The sequence below is a fragment of the Haliaeetus leucocephalus genome, unplaced genomic scaffold, assembly GCF_000737465.1.
Source record: "Haliaeetus leucocephalus isolate CR32 unplaced genomic scaffold, Haliaeetus_leucocephalus-4.0 Scaffold555, whole genome shotgun sequence".
NCBI classification, from domain to species: Eukaryota; Metazoa; Chordata; class Aves; order Accipitriformes; family Accipitridae; genus Haliaeetus; species Haliaeetus leucocephalus.
In genome coordinates this window covers 4,564,361-4,580,528 of record NW_010972991.1, presented here as the reverse complement: position 1 = coordinate 4,580,528, position 16,168 = coordinate 4,564,361, and the positions used below count along the sequence as shown (strand labels likewise).

The 16,168-nt window shown below is 39.7% G+C and overlaps 1 protein-coding gene across 2 annotated transcripts in view; it reads right to left on the bottom strand.

Annotated features, from left to right (window-relative positions):
* Positions 1–15,952, bottom strand: part of ASAP1 (ArfGAP with SH3 domain, ankyrin repeat and PH domain 1) — a 130,866-nt gene extending 114,914 nt beyond the window's left edge. For both annotated transcript variants that reach the window (XM_010576917.1, XM_010576918.1), the window contains exon 1: positions 15,735–15,952. In XM_010576917.1, coding sequence (XP_010575219.1) covers positions 15,735–15,860 — 126 coding nt within the window. In that variant the 5' untranslated portion in view covers positions 15,861–15,952. The remainder of the gene's footprint in view (positions 1–15,734) is intronic.
* Between the last annotated feature and the right edge of the window lie 216 nt (positions 15,953–16,168).

Sequence of the window (16,168 nt, the reverse complement as noted above, 5' to 3'; positions counted from 1 at the left end):
CAGAAGTTATGAAATCCCAATTACTGGTCACCTGAAAAATGTGTTGTTTACGTTACTTTTCTAATATCTCAGGCGAATTCATTAACCAGACAGGGACAAAACCCACTTCTCTAGCATTCAACTGACAAAGAGATCTTCATTTCTTTTTCGTGCAATTGCTCATTTCACATACAGGTTTTGAGGCCAGACAGGAAATAACACCAAAAACTCTTACAGCTTGTATAAGCAATAGTTAAAAATTCACACTATCAAAACCTAGTGTTCTATACATTTAGTTCATCTAGAGTCATTTTAGGAGTGATCTAATCTTTATCTAAAAATTCTTAATCATGGTCAAGCTGTAACTTTCTTTGTAAATTCTTCCAACAGAAGCACCACAAACTCCATGTGGTGGAGTTATTCAGCAGGTTAGTAGGACAGTCCATGTCCATGTTAACTGGGAAGTCCTCCAAGCACTGCGCTTCACTCTCCGATGCTCAGGAATCACAAACAGATACCATGTTTCTTGCACCTAATATGTTCTCTACAGGTGCATCCACTTATTTTTAGAACCTCAAGCAAAGCTCTAGCTCTACTTCACACTACTTTATGATGAAAAAGTTCAGGTTTTCTTCCTCTACCACAGATTATAGGATTGTTTCAGAATTAGAGATTCATATAGCAACTTGATGACAGATATTCTGAAATGCCCTGTTGAGTAAGTCATAAATCACAGCCTTCTGGTTTAACTTTTGGCAGACAAAGGTCCAGCCTGCATGTATACAATGGGAAAAATCATTCTATCAGAGAAGAGACATCCATCCAAATATCTTTGTACACATTGTACATGTGCTTTCAGCACACTACAACTACCAGCAGAGTATCATCGCTCCATCCAGTAGTTCACCCTTATAGTTTGACTCACGAATCAATGATTTCATACTATTCCCCACGTCAGTCAGTTTCCTGGGTTTACAGTATGAACTATGCTCTGCACCTAGCTAGATTGCCTGTATTTACTCTCATTTCCCTTTGCTTTTCTCAAGGCAAACACACACACAGTGTTTCAAAGAAATAGTTGTATTGCTGTAAAAATAATCACACTATGCAATGCTCACTGCAAAACAAACGAGACAGTTTTAATAAATACTTCTACATGTCAATTTTATTGTATAATTATTTTAGCATAGCAGTACACACATCTGGACCCAATGAATAGCACCATTACTTGTAGGAACAAGTTATATGACATGAAGCAATAAAGGTGACAGGAAAAAAATAAGGTAGGACAGCTCTTTATTGTTACCATCAAAAGATAGCAACAGAGAGCAAAAAAATAACTAAAATTGAAAAGGAATACACAGAAAGGCAGATAATTACTTTATTTGCAAACAGGTTTGGCCTTCCACACGAACATTGAAACTACAGAAAAGTGTCCAAGAATTTTGTAAGATTCAAAGAGACATTAGGTGCTTCCATATTTAGAATATGCGCAATATTCACTAATTCAATTTAAAGGAAGCTGCTTTGCTGCAACTTGTTGCCCAATTAAATCAGATGAGAAAAACAGGAAGCTATACTAAACTACAGATGAGTTCAGCAAATAGGCTAGGCTTTGCTGAAGTAAAGCAACACTGTCACAGATATTTTAACCAGAAAGTACCATACCCATGGACAAAAATATTTTTGAAGAACCTATCCTAGACACGGTGGAACAAAGCAAGCAAGGAAGCATTTGAAGCACTTCAAATGAAGTGGGGAGACAAGGAAGGGCAAGCAGTGAATTTTAGGGTTTAAATCAGTAGCATCTATCACAAACACCTTCATAACCCTGCAAAGTGTCAGCAAAGAAAAAAATTGCACTTCTCATGTTTTCTCTGCCAGTTTAAACAAGGTCTCCTTCCAAGCACTCCCTGTGAAAGCAACACTAGCTTGGCAACAGAACTGCCACCAGAGGACTATAAACATTTTTCAAAGGGAGGTTTTAGAGAGAACTAGCATCTCTTTCCCTATAACTGTACTAGTGAGCAGACAGTATTTTGGGCATTCAAACTTCTGCAGGTGACCCTATCCCAAAAGATGTTACTTCTCTTGTATGCTTAAATCACATCAGCTATGTAACACCATCATTTTTTCCAAATCTGCAGACAGACAGCCCTGGTATCGTAACACTGAAAACTAATTTAAGTAGGTCTTCACATCAAAGAGCCTCTGTAGGTTTCTTTCATCCATCCCAGAAGAGGCTACAAGGCAGGGGAAAGCAAAACAAAACGAACAACAACAAAAAAAAACACCCCCAAAAAAATGGCACCAGTGCAGGTGCTGCAGACATGACAATATACTAAAAACTGTAAAATACATCCCTCTGCCTCACAAAGATCAAAGTAATTTTTCACAAATCAAATCATAAATACATAATTTTGGGAAGGCCTCATATGAAGAACAATTTGCAAAAGAAATCAAAGCATCATTTGCAAGGTTAGGAAAATCTAGCATGCAAGGCCAGTTCTATAGTAAAAACAAACAACTTTGTCAAAATATTCAAGGCAACTTAATTCAACTTTCTCTTTAGTTATACTCATTGTCTGTTATACCGAGTTCCATCTTAATGACTAACACAGATAGTATAAACACTCTTCTAGGATAAGAGGTTGGATTAAACAACAGACATAGTCAGGATATCCCACTTGCATTGTCATAGCACCACCACTCTTAGTTTCACAATTTTCCCCATAATTCTGACATGTAGCGAGGGAAGAAAAATACAAACACAAAACACAAGCAACAAGAATGTCAGTATATCTTACATTTAAGCTACCTCCTTAAAACTTCTTTGCTAAAAGTCACCCATTCCTGTTGATTTCAAAAACACTTACCATCAGCGTTGTACATTACATTATTAAGAACACAGGAATGGACCATCATGGTCCTGCATGCTTACAGCATGGCACAGGCTGGCACAGAGTTTGCATGTTCTACTACACTTGACAGACCACTTTTCTTGAGTTCCCAGACAACACTCTCAGCACAGAAGTGCTTGCTCAATGTGTCAAGGGACTTGAATTTCCCAGACCCATTCTGGCATCATTCAACTTTATTAAAATTCAACAGTTTCATAAACTGACAGTTAACAAATAGTTTTTGAAGGTTGTAAACAGGCATTCTGTCATCACTGAACAAAAGCGTTCAAATTTGTTTTAATATCACCATTACATTTTTCTAACAGTTGTCTTCACTTCCTTCATACACATTGGACAAAACAACAGCTCCATTACTTTCATTGTATTGTACTTTCAAGACAATGACATTGACATATAGGAGTATTTATTAGAACAGTCTTGTTTGTTTTGCAGTGAACATCACATTCACGTACCTTCATTGTCACATACTTTCATGTCATCTACCTTGACTTCTATAAGGCCTTTGATATGGTCCCACACAACATCCTTGTCACTACATTGGAGAGATATGTGTCTGATGGATGGACTACTCGATGCATAAGGAATTGGCTGGATGACTGCATCTAAAGACTTTGAATCAATGGCTCAATGTCCAAATGAAGATCAGTAATGAGTGGTGTCCCTCAGGGGCCCATATTGGGACCAGTACTGTTCAGTATCTTCATTAATGACACAGTGGGATTCAGTGCACCCTCAGCAAGCATACAGATGACACCAAGCTGAGTGGTGCAGTTAATACACTTAAGGGAAGGGATGCCATCCAGAGGCATCTTGACAGGCTTGAGGAGTGGGACCACGTGAACCTCATGAATTTCAACAAGGCCAAGTGCAAGGTCCTGCACCTTGGGTCTGGGCAATCCCCAACAGCAAGAGACTGGAGTATGAATGGATTGAGAGCAGCCCTGCAGAGGAGGACTTGAGGATACTGGTGGACAAAAAAAAAAAAAAATAAAATAAAATCCACAAACAACAACAAAAAAAAACCCACAAAAAAACCACAAAACTGGACATGACTGAGCAATGTGCACCTGCAGCCCAAAAAGCCAACTGTATCCTGGGCTGCATAAAAAGAAGTGTGGCCAGCAGGTCAAGCGAGGTGATTCTCCCCCTCTACTCTGCTCTCGTGAGACCCTGCCTGGAGTTCTGCATCCAGCTCTGGGGGCCCTAGCACAAAACATAGGCCTGTAAAAGCAGGTCCTGAGGAGGGCCACAGAAGTGGTCAGAGGGCTGGAACACCTCTCCTATGAAGAAAGGGTGAGAGATCTGGGAGAAGAGAAGGCTTTGGGGAGACCTTACTGCAGCCTTTCAATACTGAGACGGGGTTTATAAGATGGAGAGAGACTTTTTACCAGGGCCTGTAGTGACAGGACAAGGCACAACAGTTTTAAACTGAAAGAGGGTAGATTTACATTGGAGATAAGGAAGAATTTTTTTTTTTTTTTACGATGAGGGTGGTGAGGCACTAGAACAGGTTGCCCAGAAAAGTTGCAGATGCCCCATCATTGGAAGTGTTCAAAGTCAGGCTGGACAGGGCTTTGAGAAACCTGATCTAGTGGAAGATGTCCCTGTCCAGGGCAGGGGGGTTGCACTAGATGATCTTTAAAGGTCCCTTCCAAACCAAACCATTCTATGATTACTAGCAAGCAGTGCTACTAAATGCTACATAGTGCTACCTGCCACCTTCCTAAGAACTACTAAAACCAGCTCTACAAAAACACCATGCAATCCAAATTTGAGTACAGCAAAAAGCATCACTTTTCCAGAAGATGTGTAATAACCTAAATATTGCTTGGGCAAAAATAGTTTTCATTAACTAAAACCTGAAGTGTCTCAGAAATCCAAGTTTCTACACCTAGCAGTAACACGACAGTCTCCTTCTAAGACGACCTGAACACAACAAAACCAAATTCTGTTGATAGCATCAAAAGCATACACACTGAGATTTAAACACTGAAACACTTTCTCAGCAATATGCTCAACATGAAAATTTTTGAATTCTAAAATAGATGTAAATAATTAAAATAAAATGTGAAACTTTGACATATATCTATCAGGAGCAGAGCATAACAAAAATGTTAAGTGAGTTTTATGTACTCATTAAGGGTTTTCTGTCTTGTTCTAAAGAAACAAGCCAACCCTGAACTAGCTTGAGACTTGCTGCTCCAGCTGGATGCACAGAAGTCTCTGGGGCCCGATGGGATTCATCCCAGGGTACTGAAAGAGCTGGCCAATGTCATTGCGGGACCTCTCTCCATTATTTTTCAAGGGTCTTGGGAGTCTGGAGAGGTCCCAGTCAACTGGAAGCCAGCAAATGTCCCAGTTTTCAAGAAGGATAAGAAGGAAGACCCTGGTAATGTCAGGCCTGTCAGTCTCACTTCAGTGCCTGCTAAAATTATGAAGAAGGTTGTTTGGGAGTTATTGAAAAACACTTGAGACAATGCAGTCATTAGTCATAGCCAGCACGAGTTCAAGAGGGGGAAGTCCTGCTTAACCAACTTAATGTCCTGTCATAACAAGGTCATCCATCTAGTTGACCAAGGGAAGCCAGTGGATGTGGTGGTTTTAGATTTTAGCAAAGCTTTTGATACTGTCTCTCACAGTATCCTTCTGGACAAAATGTCCAGCACACGGCTCAACAAGTCCATAACACGTTGGGTGAGCAACTGGCTGATGGGTCAGGCTCGAAGAGTTTTAGTCCATGGGGTAACCATCAGGCTGGCGGCCAGTCACCAGTAGGGTGCCCCAGGGCTCAATTTTAGGGCCAGTGCTCTTTAATCTTGTTATAAATGAACTGGACACAGGAATTTAATGTACATTAAGTTTGCCAACGATACTAACTAGGAGGAGCTGTGGACCCCCTTGAGGGCAGAGAGGCCTTACAAAGAGATCTGGAAAGACTAAAGAGCTGGGCAATCACCAACCGTATGAAATTTAACAAGAGCAAGTGCCAGATTCTCCATCTGGGACAGGGTAATCCTGGTTATGCATACAAACTGGGGGATGAGAGGCTGGAGAGCAGCCCCATGGAAAGAGATCTGGGGGTTTGGGTTGATGGCAAGTTGAATATGAGTCAACAGTGTGCCCTGGCAGCCAAAAGGACCAACCATGTCCTAGGGTGCATAAAGCACAGCACAGCTAGCCGGTCAAGGGAGGCGATTGTCCCACTCCACACTGCACTGGCGCAGCACCAGCTCAAGTGCTGTGTGCAGTTTTGGGCACCTCAGTATAAAAAGGACAAACTATTAGAGCGTGTCCAGAGCAGGGCGACCAAGATGGTGAAAGGCCTCAAGGACAAGACTTACGAGGAGCAGCTGAGGTCACTTGATTTGTTCATCTTGGAGAAGAGAAGGCTGAGGGGTGACCTCATTGCAGTTTGCAACTTCCTCAAGGGGGGCAGTGGAGGGGGATGTGCTGATCTCCTTCCTCCCTCTGGTGACCAGCAATAGGACACAGGGAAATGGAACAAAGCAGAATCAGGGGAAGTTCAGGTTGGACACTAGGAAAAGGTTCTTCACTGAGAGGGCAGTCGGCCACTGGAACAGGCTCCCCAGGGAAGTGGTCATGGCACCAAGCCTGTCAGAGTTCAAGGAGCATCTGGATGACACTGTCAGTCATATGGTTTAGTTTCAGGTAGTCCTGTGAGGAGCAGGGAGTTGGACTCTATGATTCTGATGGGTCCCTTTCAACTTGAGATATTCTGTGATTCTATGAAATGAAGTCTTAAGAATCTAACCAGAATAGGATATCTAAATCCTAGCGGTTTCATAACAAGCCACAACCCTTCTGGCAAACAAAACTTGCTACGTTTTATTCCTTCTTGCTCCCCTAAGAAGTTTTTCTGAAGGGCTATGGAAAAGACTAAGTTTCATATCAAGAACACTTCTTCAAGTATATTTCCCTCTTCGATCCTAAATTCTTGCTTTGTGAATCCAAAAATCAAGAGGTAATTTACCTGAAAAGTAAACTATAATACAAAAGGAAAGGCAATTAGCGTACTAAATTCAAGGTGGGAACTCTAGAATTCAAATTTCAGATCATCTTCCTCATAGAAGTAAAGTTAATCCAGCAGAGACATACTTAAGCTGTAACAGTCATCACTCTGCAGAATAAATTAGCTGACTTTCTAGATGTGGAGGTTGATCATTTAAAAAGAATTATATCTTTGTCAAACACTCAGTAGTTACTCAAACTATTCTTAAAAATCATACAAAAGCACAAATTTGATAACTTTCTGAAATAGATTTGTAAAAATGTGAGTAGTATCCCATTTCCTCTATTAAAGAAGTCTTTCACTGAAGGAAAAAAAATTATCAACTTTGCTTACATCAGTTTTATTAGGTTTAAATGTGCTTTTTTTCCAAGAATAAGCTCAGTATAAACTTTTACCTGAAAACACAAAAAACACATTCATGAAACTAAATAACCACTTCACTCTGTCGTCATATCTTCTTAAAGATTAAATTATGCAGTCCAAACAATTTTAAGAAGGACTATAGTCAAGTGGAGTTTTGAATGTCTCTGTGGACAGAGGTTCCACAGTCTCTCCAGGTACCTGTTCATCAGACTCATGGTTCAAAATGAACAAAACAAAAAAACCCCAAAGTAGTAATAATACGACCACCACCACAAACACCTCCCAAAAAAAAAACCTCAAATCTAATCCGAATGTTTGCCTTATCAGTTTCCTCTCCCTGCATACTTGAAGAAAGTAGTATGACCTTCCCTTAGCCTCTCTTCTAAGGTTGAAGAAATCCAGTTTCCCCTCCTTAAGTGATGTGCTCTAGCCCCCTAATCATCTTGGTGATCCTCACCTGGACTTGTGACAGTATGTAATTTCTTTCATGTATTGGTGAACCCCAAACGTAGTACTCCAGATGTGGCCTCACAATTGCTGAATAGAGGGGAAGAACCACTATTTTCTGGCTGTACTCTTACTAATGCAGCCCAGTACATGGCTGGCCTTCGTCACTGCCAACCCACATTCAACTTGTCATCCACCTGAGTCCAAGGTCCTTTCCTGGAAACCTGTCTTCCAGCCAGCCTGTACTGCTGCCCGGGACTACTCCATCCCTGGCACAGGATTTCACATTTCTTTTCACTGAGCCCCAAAAGGCTCCTCCTGTCAAGCCATTTCTCCAGGACCCACTGAATGGTAATTGCCTGCCAGCATATTGAGCAACTTGGTATCACCCAAATACACTTGCTGAGATCACACTCCAGCTCATCAACCAGACAATTAAAAGACACCAAATAGTACTGGCCCCAAAATTGAGCCTGGAAGGATGCCACTTGCCATCTGCTACCAGCTGGACTTTGCTTCACTGACCACTACCCTCCGGGCTTGGCAACCCAGTCAATGTCCCACCCACCCTGCAGGTCACTTATCTGGTCCATCTCTCACTAACCTGTATAGAAGGCTACCAGAGCAAACCACATCAAAGGTTGCAGTCCTACAGACTTTTATTTTGCTGAAAGTTATCTCCAGCATCATACTAGATTTTTAGTTCTTGGGCAAGGAAAAACCAACAAAAGAAAAAAACTCTATTGGTATCGTAAGTATCTATTTCTGCACCAGAAAGACTTCTATAGTTCTCCTGATAATAAACGTAACAAGGATAAAACAAGTAAGGTGAAGATAGAGTTGGCTATTAAAAAGAAAGAAAAAGCATACATCCTGTGGCTTAACCATAGTAACAACACAACTTCGGGCCTGTCCTTTCACCAGTGAGCAAGAAACAAGGAGGCCGTGTGTGCTCCCAAGTGCACATATATGTGTATAAAGTGGGAAATGGGATCCCAACAGTTTTGTTGCTTTTTCACAAGAGCATTAAGTTTCCCATAATCAGCAGTCAAACCCACTGTCCTCAAAAATCTTAGTTGTCACAATGCTTATACAAAACATCAGCATTAGCCCACTGGTATTTAAAACTAAATATATATAAACACAGATCAATACTGTCTCTCTAGAAATATAAAATAACTGTTTGCTGCACTTCTCAGCAGGGAGTATACATACTTTCAGCTGTACTCCTTCAGGAAAGGAAACTCATGCTATTATCTCAGGTGTTTTCCTTCACGCTCACCAGTAAACTTTAGGCCTCTTGGCCAGTATCAATCAAACTTGACAGAACAGTCTCTAAGAGAAGTACCATGCCACATGCTATTAACTGGATTCTGAAAAGTTTCCCATGAAATATAAAAATATACTATTGGTTTAGGGCACTTTTTTTAGAACATGCTTATATTGCCTACCTCTGCACCTGAAACAATACTAATAATTAGCATTCTTGGCTTGAGTCTGCCTAATGATTTTATTGCAAGGTACTGTTCCATTCAAAATAAGATGTTATGATCTTTCTTACAGTACTGCTCTCTAAATTTGTTTCACATCTGTTTTTAAAAATTATTAACAAACTCCTTCATTGGATTGAGAAAAATACTGGAAATTAAATCAACCAACCTAACTCTGTTCCGAATCATACATCTGCAGTCTTTCAGTGACACCATGCTGGATTACAAACATGGTTTTGTGGGTTGTTCCACCCCCCCCTTTTTTTCTTCAAACAGCTTTTTCCCTTTTATTGCTTTTTAACTACATAAGATATCTCCACAGGACTCCAATCTAAACACTAAAACCAACTTTAAGTCATGTCACTTTAAGCATCTCTCTCTTCTCCATCAGAGCCCAAGTTCCCATGACTACATGGTACACACTCTGTCAGGATTTATCTGAACGGCATACTGAACAGAGTGCACCAAAAAGCACTTTCACAGTTTCCTAACTGATGAGCAAATATGAAGAAGCCTGTTGGGAGTTCAAAACAAGAAGTAGTACTTCTCTAAAAACCATACGAGCTACCAAAAAGCAGTAAATACTTTCAAAAATGTGCCTAAAACAAATACAAGTTCTCAAAAGGCAAAGCTAATTAATCTGAGATGACTGAAACTTTGAGCTACCAGTGAATATTTTTTTGGGTTTCCTCGCAACAGTCACATTTAGGCAAAAGGAGATTGCCTGATTATTACAACCAAATGTTTTGGCTACTACCAAATGAAGCATAAAACGTATTGTATACTAAATGAATAAGTACTGTAGCATGTAAATGTAAAAGCAGCCTCAACTGCATTTTTGTGAAACATGGTCTTGTAAATACAGGACATTGCTGTCAAGTCTCCTTCACCACATTTTCAGTATCGTGATCAGGAGCCACCCATGAGCTGTCACTGTGGCCTCTGTATTTTAGAATGCTCATGTACCCATTTCTACGTCTTTGGTGCAATTTGCCATTCAGTGTAAAAACAGTAATAATTATCCTGAGTTTTATTTACTAGACAAAGAAACTTTTCTTATCTGGTTTTTTTTTTAGGATGGTCTGCTACCAAAAGCATATTTCTTTGAAAACTGAAGATTGCTTGTAGCCTGTTACATAAGAACCAGCTTCCAAGTACAACGCTTTCTATGATGCAAGATTGTTTCTGACTGCCCTAAGTGACTGGTTACAAGGTTAAAAAAGGCTGGTTTTAAGTCTAGTGCTGCTGGAGTTGCCTGGATTCCCCCTCAAAAAATAAAAATCTATTTTAATTAAAAAAATAAACAAGGATAAAAAATAAGATGTTACGATTCACCTGTTGTAATTACATAGAGGTGATGCTTCAAGGGAAATGAAGTGACAGAAACGACAGAAAAATTTCTTTCTCTTCAGACACACATACAAAATAGATCTTACCAGTTTTCACAGTCCAGGCTAATGAACAAAGTCTGTATGTATTGCCAACAAACACAAAAAGTTGATTTAGAATGGAAGTGCTCCTGTTCTCTTGCATGATTTCACCTGCCTCCCTTGACAGAAGACTTTGTAGCTGGAAAATGATCTTGTGGTAGAAAAGCGTATGAAATCACTGTAGATGAACTGACTGTATAGCAGCTTCAGTGCTGCATAAGTTTCTACAAAATCATAAGGAGGAAAAACCCTGTCCCTTTACCTTGTCCCAAAAGTCCTTCCCCCAGGACAATAAAAAAATTTCACAGAAACTAAAGCATAATGGGAAAGTTACATATAGGAAACTGTGAAAATGATTCATACACAACATACTTTCAAAGAAAATTTTAAAAGAGGCAAAACAAACAAGAAAGACTCCATACTCTCCCCTTTCCCATTTCTAATCTTAGATAAGTGTCCATGACACAACGAAGAACATTAAGAAATCTTCCCCTTTCAAGTTACGTTAGATTAGACCAGACTTGCACTGAGAACAACAAAATTTATGTTAGGCTAAGCAGGAGCCAGTCATTCTTTCACTGATGTAGCACGCACACATCTGTTACAGGATCAGTCTAGACCAACAGACCTCTAAGCTCCAGCAGATCAGCATAGTGAGAAACAAAATGAGCAACAGCCATCACAGGAATGGTGGTTTGGGTTTTTTTTTTTTTTAATTTTAAAAAAACAACAAACATATCTGCAGCCATATTTCATTGCACTCATCAGTTAAATATTTATTAAAAAAGGATGCGTGACAAGTTCTAATTGTCAGAAAGCACATTTTGAGTTTTCAACTTCTCATTGAAGAGCAAAAGAAAGAAAGAAATAACATTAGTCATTAATGACGCTCAAGTATTACAAAAGTATAACAGTAAAACAGGCATCAGAAACAACTGCAGCTATTCTGTACTGTATCATCAGCTTCTAACTGTCCGTTCTTATCTACCAGCCTGCCTAAAGGGAATTTAAAAATTTAAGCTTAACCTCTGTATCTCAGGAAAGTCGTGCAAAACATCTGCTGCTTTAGGAGAAAGACTCAGAACTGCCTGGTCATGATAACTGAGTTATCCCTTGAGTGCAAAGATGTCCTTTCAGCTGGAGCTGGGACACAGCAGAATGGTAATCAAGATGGTCTTGTGGTGATCCCACATGTGCAGTACTTATTCTCAGAACAGATGTCATCATTCCCTAAAAATTCCAACTAGCTCACACAGTAATACCAACTCAAGGATTAAAATCAACTCTTCAAAATCTATTTGAGTAACACAAATCATGGAGCTACTGTGGATATAAAAGCATGTCTGGTCAGAACAAAGCAGAGGCTGTATTTTAAGACACTGTATCAGTAATCTGTCTATACCATCTTTGAATTTCAACTTTTTTTTTTTTATATAAAGTAATTAACCACCCATCTACATGTGTAATAATCCACCTCTTTGAATGTTATAAAAATCTTCTCCCAGTTTCATGCAGAAATATGAAGTTAAAGATGTTTTCTTTGCATGAATGTAACATTATGCTGAAGAAATCAACACAGAAAGGAGTAGAGATTGTAAATTCTCTTAAACTAAACCTAGACTACAGTATGATGGGTTTGTCCCTTCAAAGCACTACTTTAGCAGTAGAATTAACCTTAAAAATTGTGTTTACTGATGGCCATTAGATAACACTCATGCTTTAAAAAATTATTATTAAAAAAATAATCTTGCAGTTCTTTGGTAACTACTGTACAAGATGCCTAAGCACAGCTACAAAGATGACAGGGTATTTTGGGGGGTCTGTTGTGACTGGATGACAAAAAAATTTCAAAAGTTTCAGTAGTTTAACAAACATAGCATGAAACCTTTCTAGTCACACTGCTACACAGAAGCATGTACTTACTATTTTCTCCTTTGATAATATTACAACAGATTTAAATTAAGTTTGGGTATGGGGTTTTTGGGGGGTGGTTTTGTTTTTGGGGGTTTTTTGTTTGGTTTTTTTTTTTTTTAATAAGCCAAACACACAGAAGTCCTTTGGAGAATACCTCCTAGGGCCCTGATTTTTTGAGGTATGCCTTTATATTTTGTTGTGCTTTCCACTAAAAACTTACCAAATGCAAAGTCATCAGAATCAGTAAAAATGCTTGCTCTGATTTTTCATCTGAAACTTGTTCCCACATTGCATCTAATCAGATCCAAAGTCTCCTCTGAAAAGAATTTTAGTTTTAATAGGAAAAGAGCCACAACTAGAAGAGAATATGTATCAATGCATCCAGCTGAACTAACTGCACTTCTACTGGAGGACAACCAAGTGAAAAACCCAGCAATTGAGTCCATCATCCACCTTATTATTTCAGAAAACTTGTTAATTGTGATTAAGGAACAGCAAATTCACCATTCTGTAATACCTTCACAGAACTGATAGAGACAGACACAAACACACACACAAAACAGTCTATTTCTTTTTTGTCACATTCTTTATGAAAAGATGGTTCCGATCCAACCACTGATCTGAGCTATTGTAGGAATTACACCACATTGAGAGGCTATGAAACAGATCTAACTTTTGTTAAATTTGTTTAATTTCCCTACCATTTCTGTTCAGAAAATAGTTCTAGTTCACAATCTTATTTAAAATAAAGAAAATAATTAGTTTATCCACAAACCAACTTAAAGTCACTGAGGTTGGTGCAGGTTGTGTTGAATTCAGTTAGCTTTAAAATAATAACTTAAGCTACTTCAGGCTGCAGCACCGTAACAGCACAGAGCTTGACACTGCCTGCAAAAGCCCACTGAGGGCTCCAACCCACATGCAACACTTTAACTTAAAAATCAAACAGCTGCAAGGATGGGATCACCCCCTTTGCCTTAATACAGTGGGCTCAAAATTGAAGTTCAGGAGCTGCTTGAAGAGCTCTTCAGTCATCCACGATGCATGGACAACAGCAGAGGTAATAAGAGCTACGTAACAGTCACTTCAACCATTCAGTCTCAATCCCCTGCTTCATATGAATCACAGCCTTAGGTAAGCAGATGTATAGAAAACAACCTAGCTTTAAAGTAGCAGCAGCAGAACTGCGCATGCAAGCTACAACTACAATAAAGACACACAGTCAAAGACTGGAGCACTTTGCCTGCCAGATTCTGACCATCTGTATCTCCTCATGCAAATTAATAAGAACAAATTTGGGAGAGTTGCAGATTTTTTGCAGTATGTAATAGCAGAGCATATTTATATCTTGTTTCCCATCAAATAAAGCTTTTTTTATATTTACAGATAATAAAAAAATAATACAAAACAAGTCCAGAATCAATTTAAAGTGCAAACAGTTTAAAGAGGGAACATAAAATAGTTATACAAACAAAAGAAACTCAAGAAATATACTAGAAGCGCCCACTATTCTCTATTCCTCTGATTTACTGCTGTCAAATCAGACTTAAAAACTTTGAAAATACGCACAATCCACACAAATGGTGCAGAACTCTGTATCTATCTTCTACATTTGGGTTTTCTTTGGACAGGCATTCCCACACTCAGATCGTACTGATGTATCTCCCAAACCATGAAAGCATTATATTGTATTCTTACCCTAGAAGTCACCAGAGATGGCAGAATACATATTTTTACTTAACTCTATGAATGCTGTCAACTGTACTAATAAGCATACCAATGGCTGTACCTATTCTACATAGTTAAGACCAAGGGGCAGCAATACCGTCAAACACAAACCAGAACAGGTTGATTTCTGACAGATCTATAAGCAACCATGGCTTAGTCACACAAAAAAAGAAGCAGTCACAGTTAACAGAGAAGTTATAGAAGTTAATCTAGGTTACATAATAAAAATAAAATATATAATTTTAAATGCAGTCTTACAATGACTCTCTTACCTAGTCAGCTACTGTAAACAAAAGCACTGTTAAAATTTTGAACATAGTTTTTCTACTAAGCCAACATTAACTAATTTTAATCCTATGGAATTATATTTTCCATACCCAAGACTATCAGGAGAATGCCATGATTAATACTCTTTCCTTGCATACTAAATGCTTTGCTCATGCCAACACATTCAGCAAAACTAAAAAGAATCTATTAAATCCATCTCCTAGATACGTGCTGGCTCCTGAAGAATTGACAAATACCTGATGAACTAAGCATATAACCCAAAACAACAAACTGCAATCTATGAAACAATGGCAAAAAAACGTTTGCTTTCAGCATCATTATGCTAGTACCTTCAACCAAGTGCAGGGCAAGAGAAGAGCTATAGACTGTCTTGTTTTAAAGTCATTTGGAAGACATTTCCTCATAACTGCCGACCTAGTCCATAGGAAGTCACACTGAAACCTCAAATAGGAAGCAGTGGACTGATACCCCATAGAAACCAGCTCTGGATGTATACCTGTTTTCACACTCCTATCTCTTGATAGTGAAGCAGGATGAACGTTTAAATGATGCTCATAATAAGCATTAAAAAAAACCCAACACTGAGGCTTCAAGGTTGAGATGCTGAGACTCTATAATGACTTCTGCTGCATTATTTTGCTCCTCTCCTTCCACCACTTATTTTGTTCTCCATATTATTTTCCTCACTCCACATTCACCCCTTCCATCCTTACCTCATTGCTTAAATGAAGTCTCCCTTGGCAGGTTTCTGCAGTCAGGGTTCTGCGCCGACTTGATCTAACGAGTGGCTGGGGAAAACCTCTGCTAATGCTCCCAAACAAAACTTAACCTTCATCTTCCCTCTAAAAATCCCAACATTCACACTTTTTTCTACTGCAACAACCACCAACACCAAAACCACCAAGAAGGCAACTGCTTTACGCACTAATCTTTAAGACGCCAGGGCAGGAAAGCTTTCCGTAACTAGCTCAACACAAGAGCAAAGTCGCACAATTAAAAGACCAGATTACATGCATACCAATGCCTCTAGCTCCCATGGATTTGGGCGGGTGGTACTGCCCCGTCCCTGATGCTCTTTCTCAAAGACCACAGAAAAAAAAAAAAAAAAGAAAAAGAAAAAGGGGGGGAGCGGGGGATGATTTACCTCTTCCAGGAGTGTGACCGTATTTCTGCAGTTCTGCAACCGGGTGGTGAAGCTGGAGGTGGTCGGGGAGTTGTAATCCTCTGTGGTCTCGGCGATGAACTCCGACACGGTGATCTGGTCCGGCATGATCCTACCCCACCGGTAAAGCCCAGAAGGAGCCGAGGACACAGATCCGGGGGAGAGGAAGCCAAGTTTTTTTTGGGGGGGGGGGGCGGAAGGTAGAGGAGAAAAAAAGAAAAGGGGGGAAAACAAAACAAAACAACAACAACAACAAAAAAAAAAGCAGAGGGAAGATGTTAACAGCCAGCAGAGACCCGCAGCATCAAAGCAGCGGAGCCGCAGAGAGAGGCTGGGGCTTCGCCCTCCGCATCCAGCCTCCCCCCGGCCGCCCCCTCCTCCTCCTCCTCCCCCCGGGCAGGAGGCGAAGGGGGGAG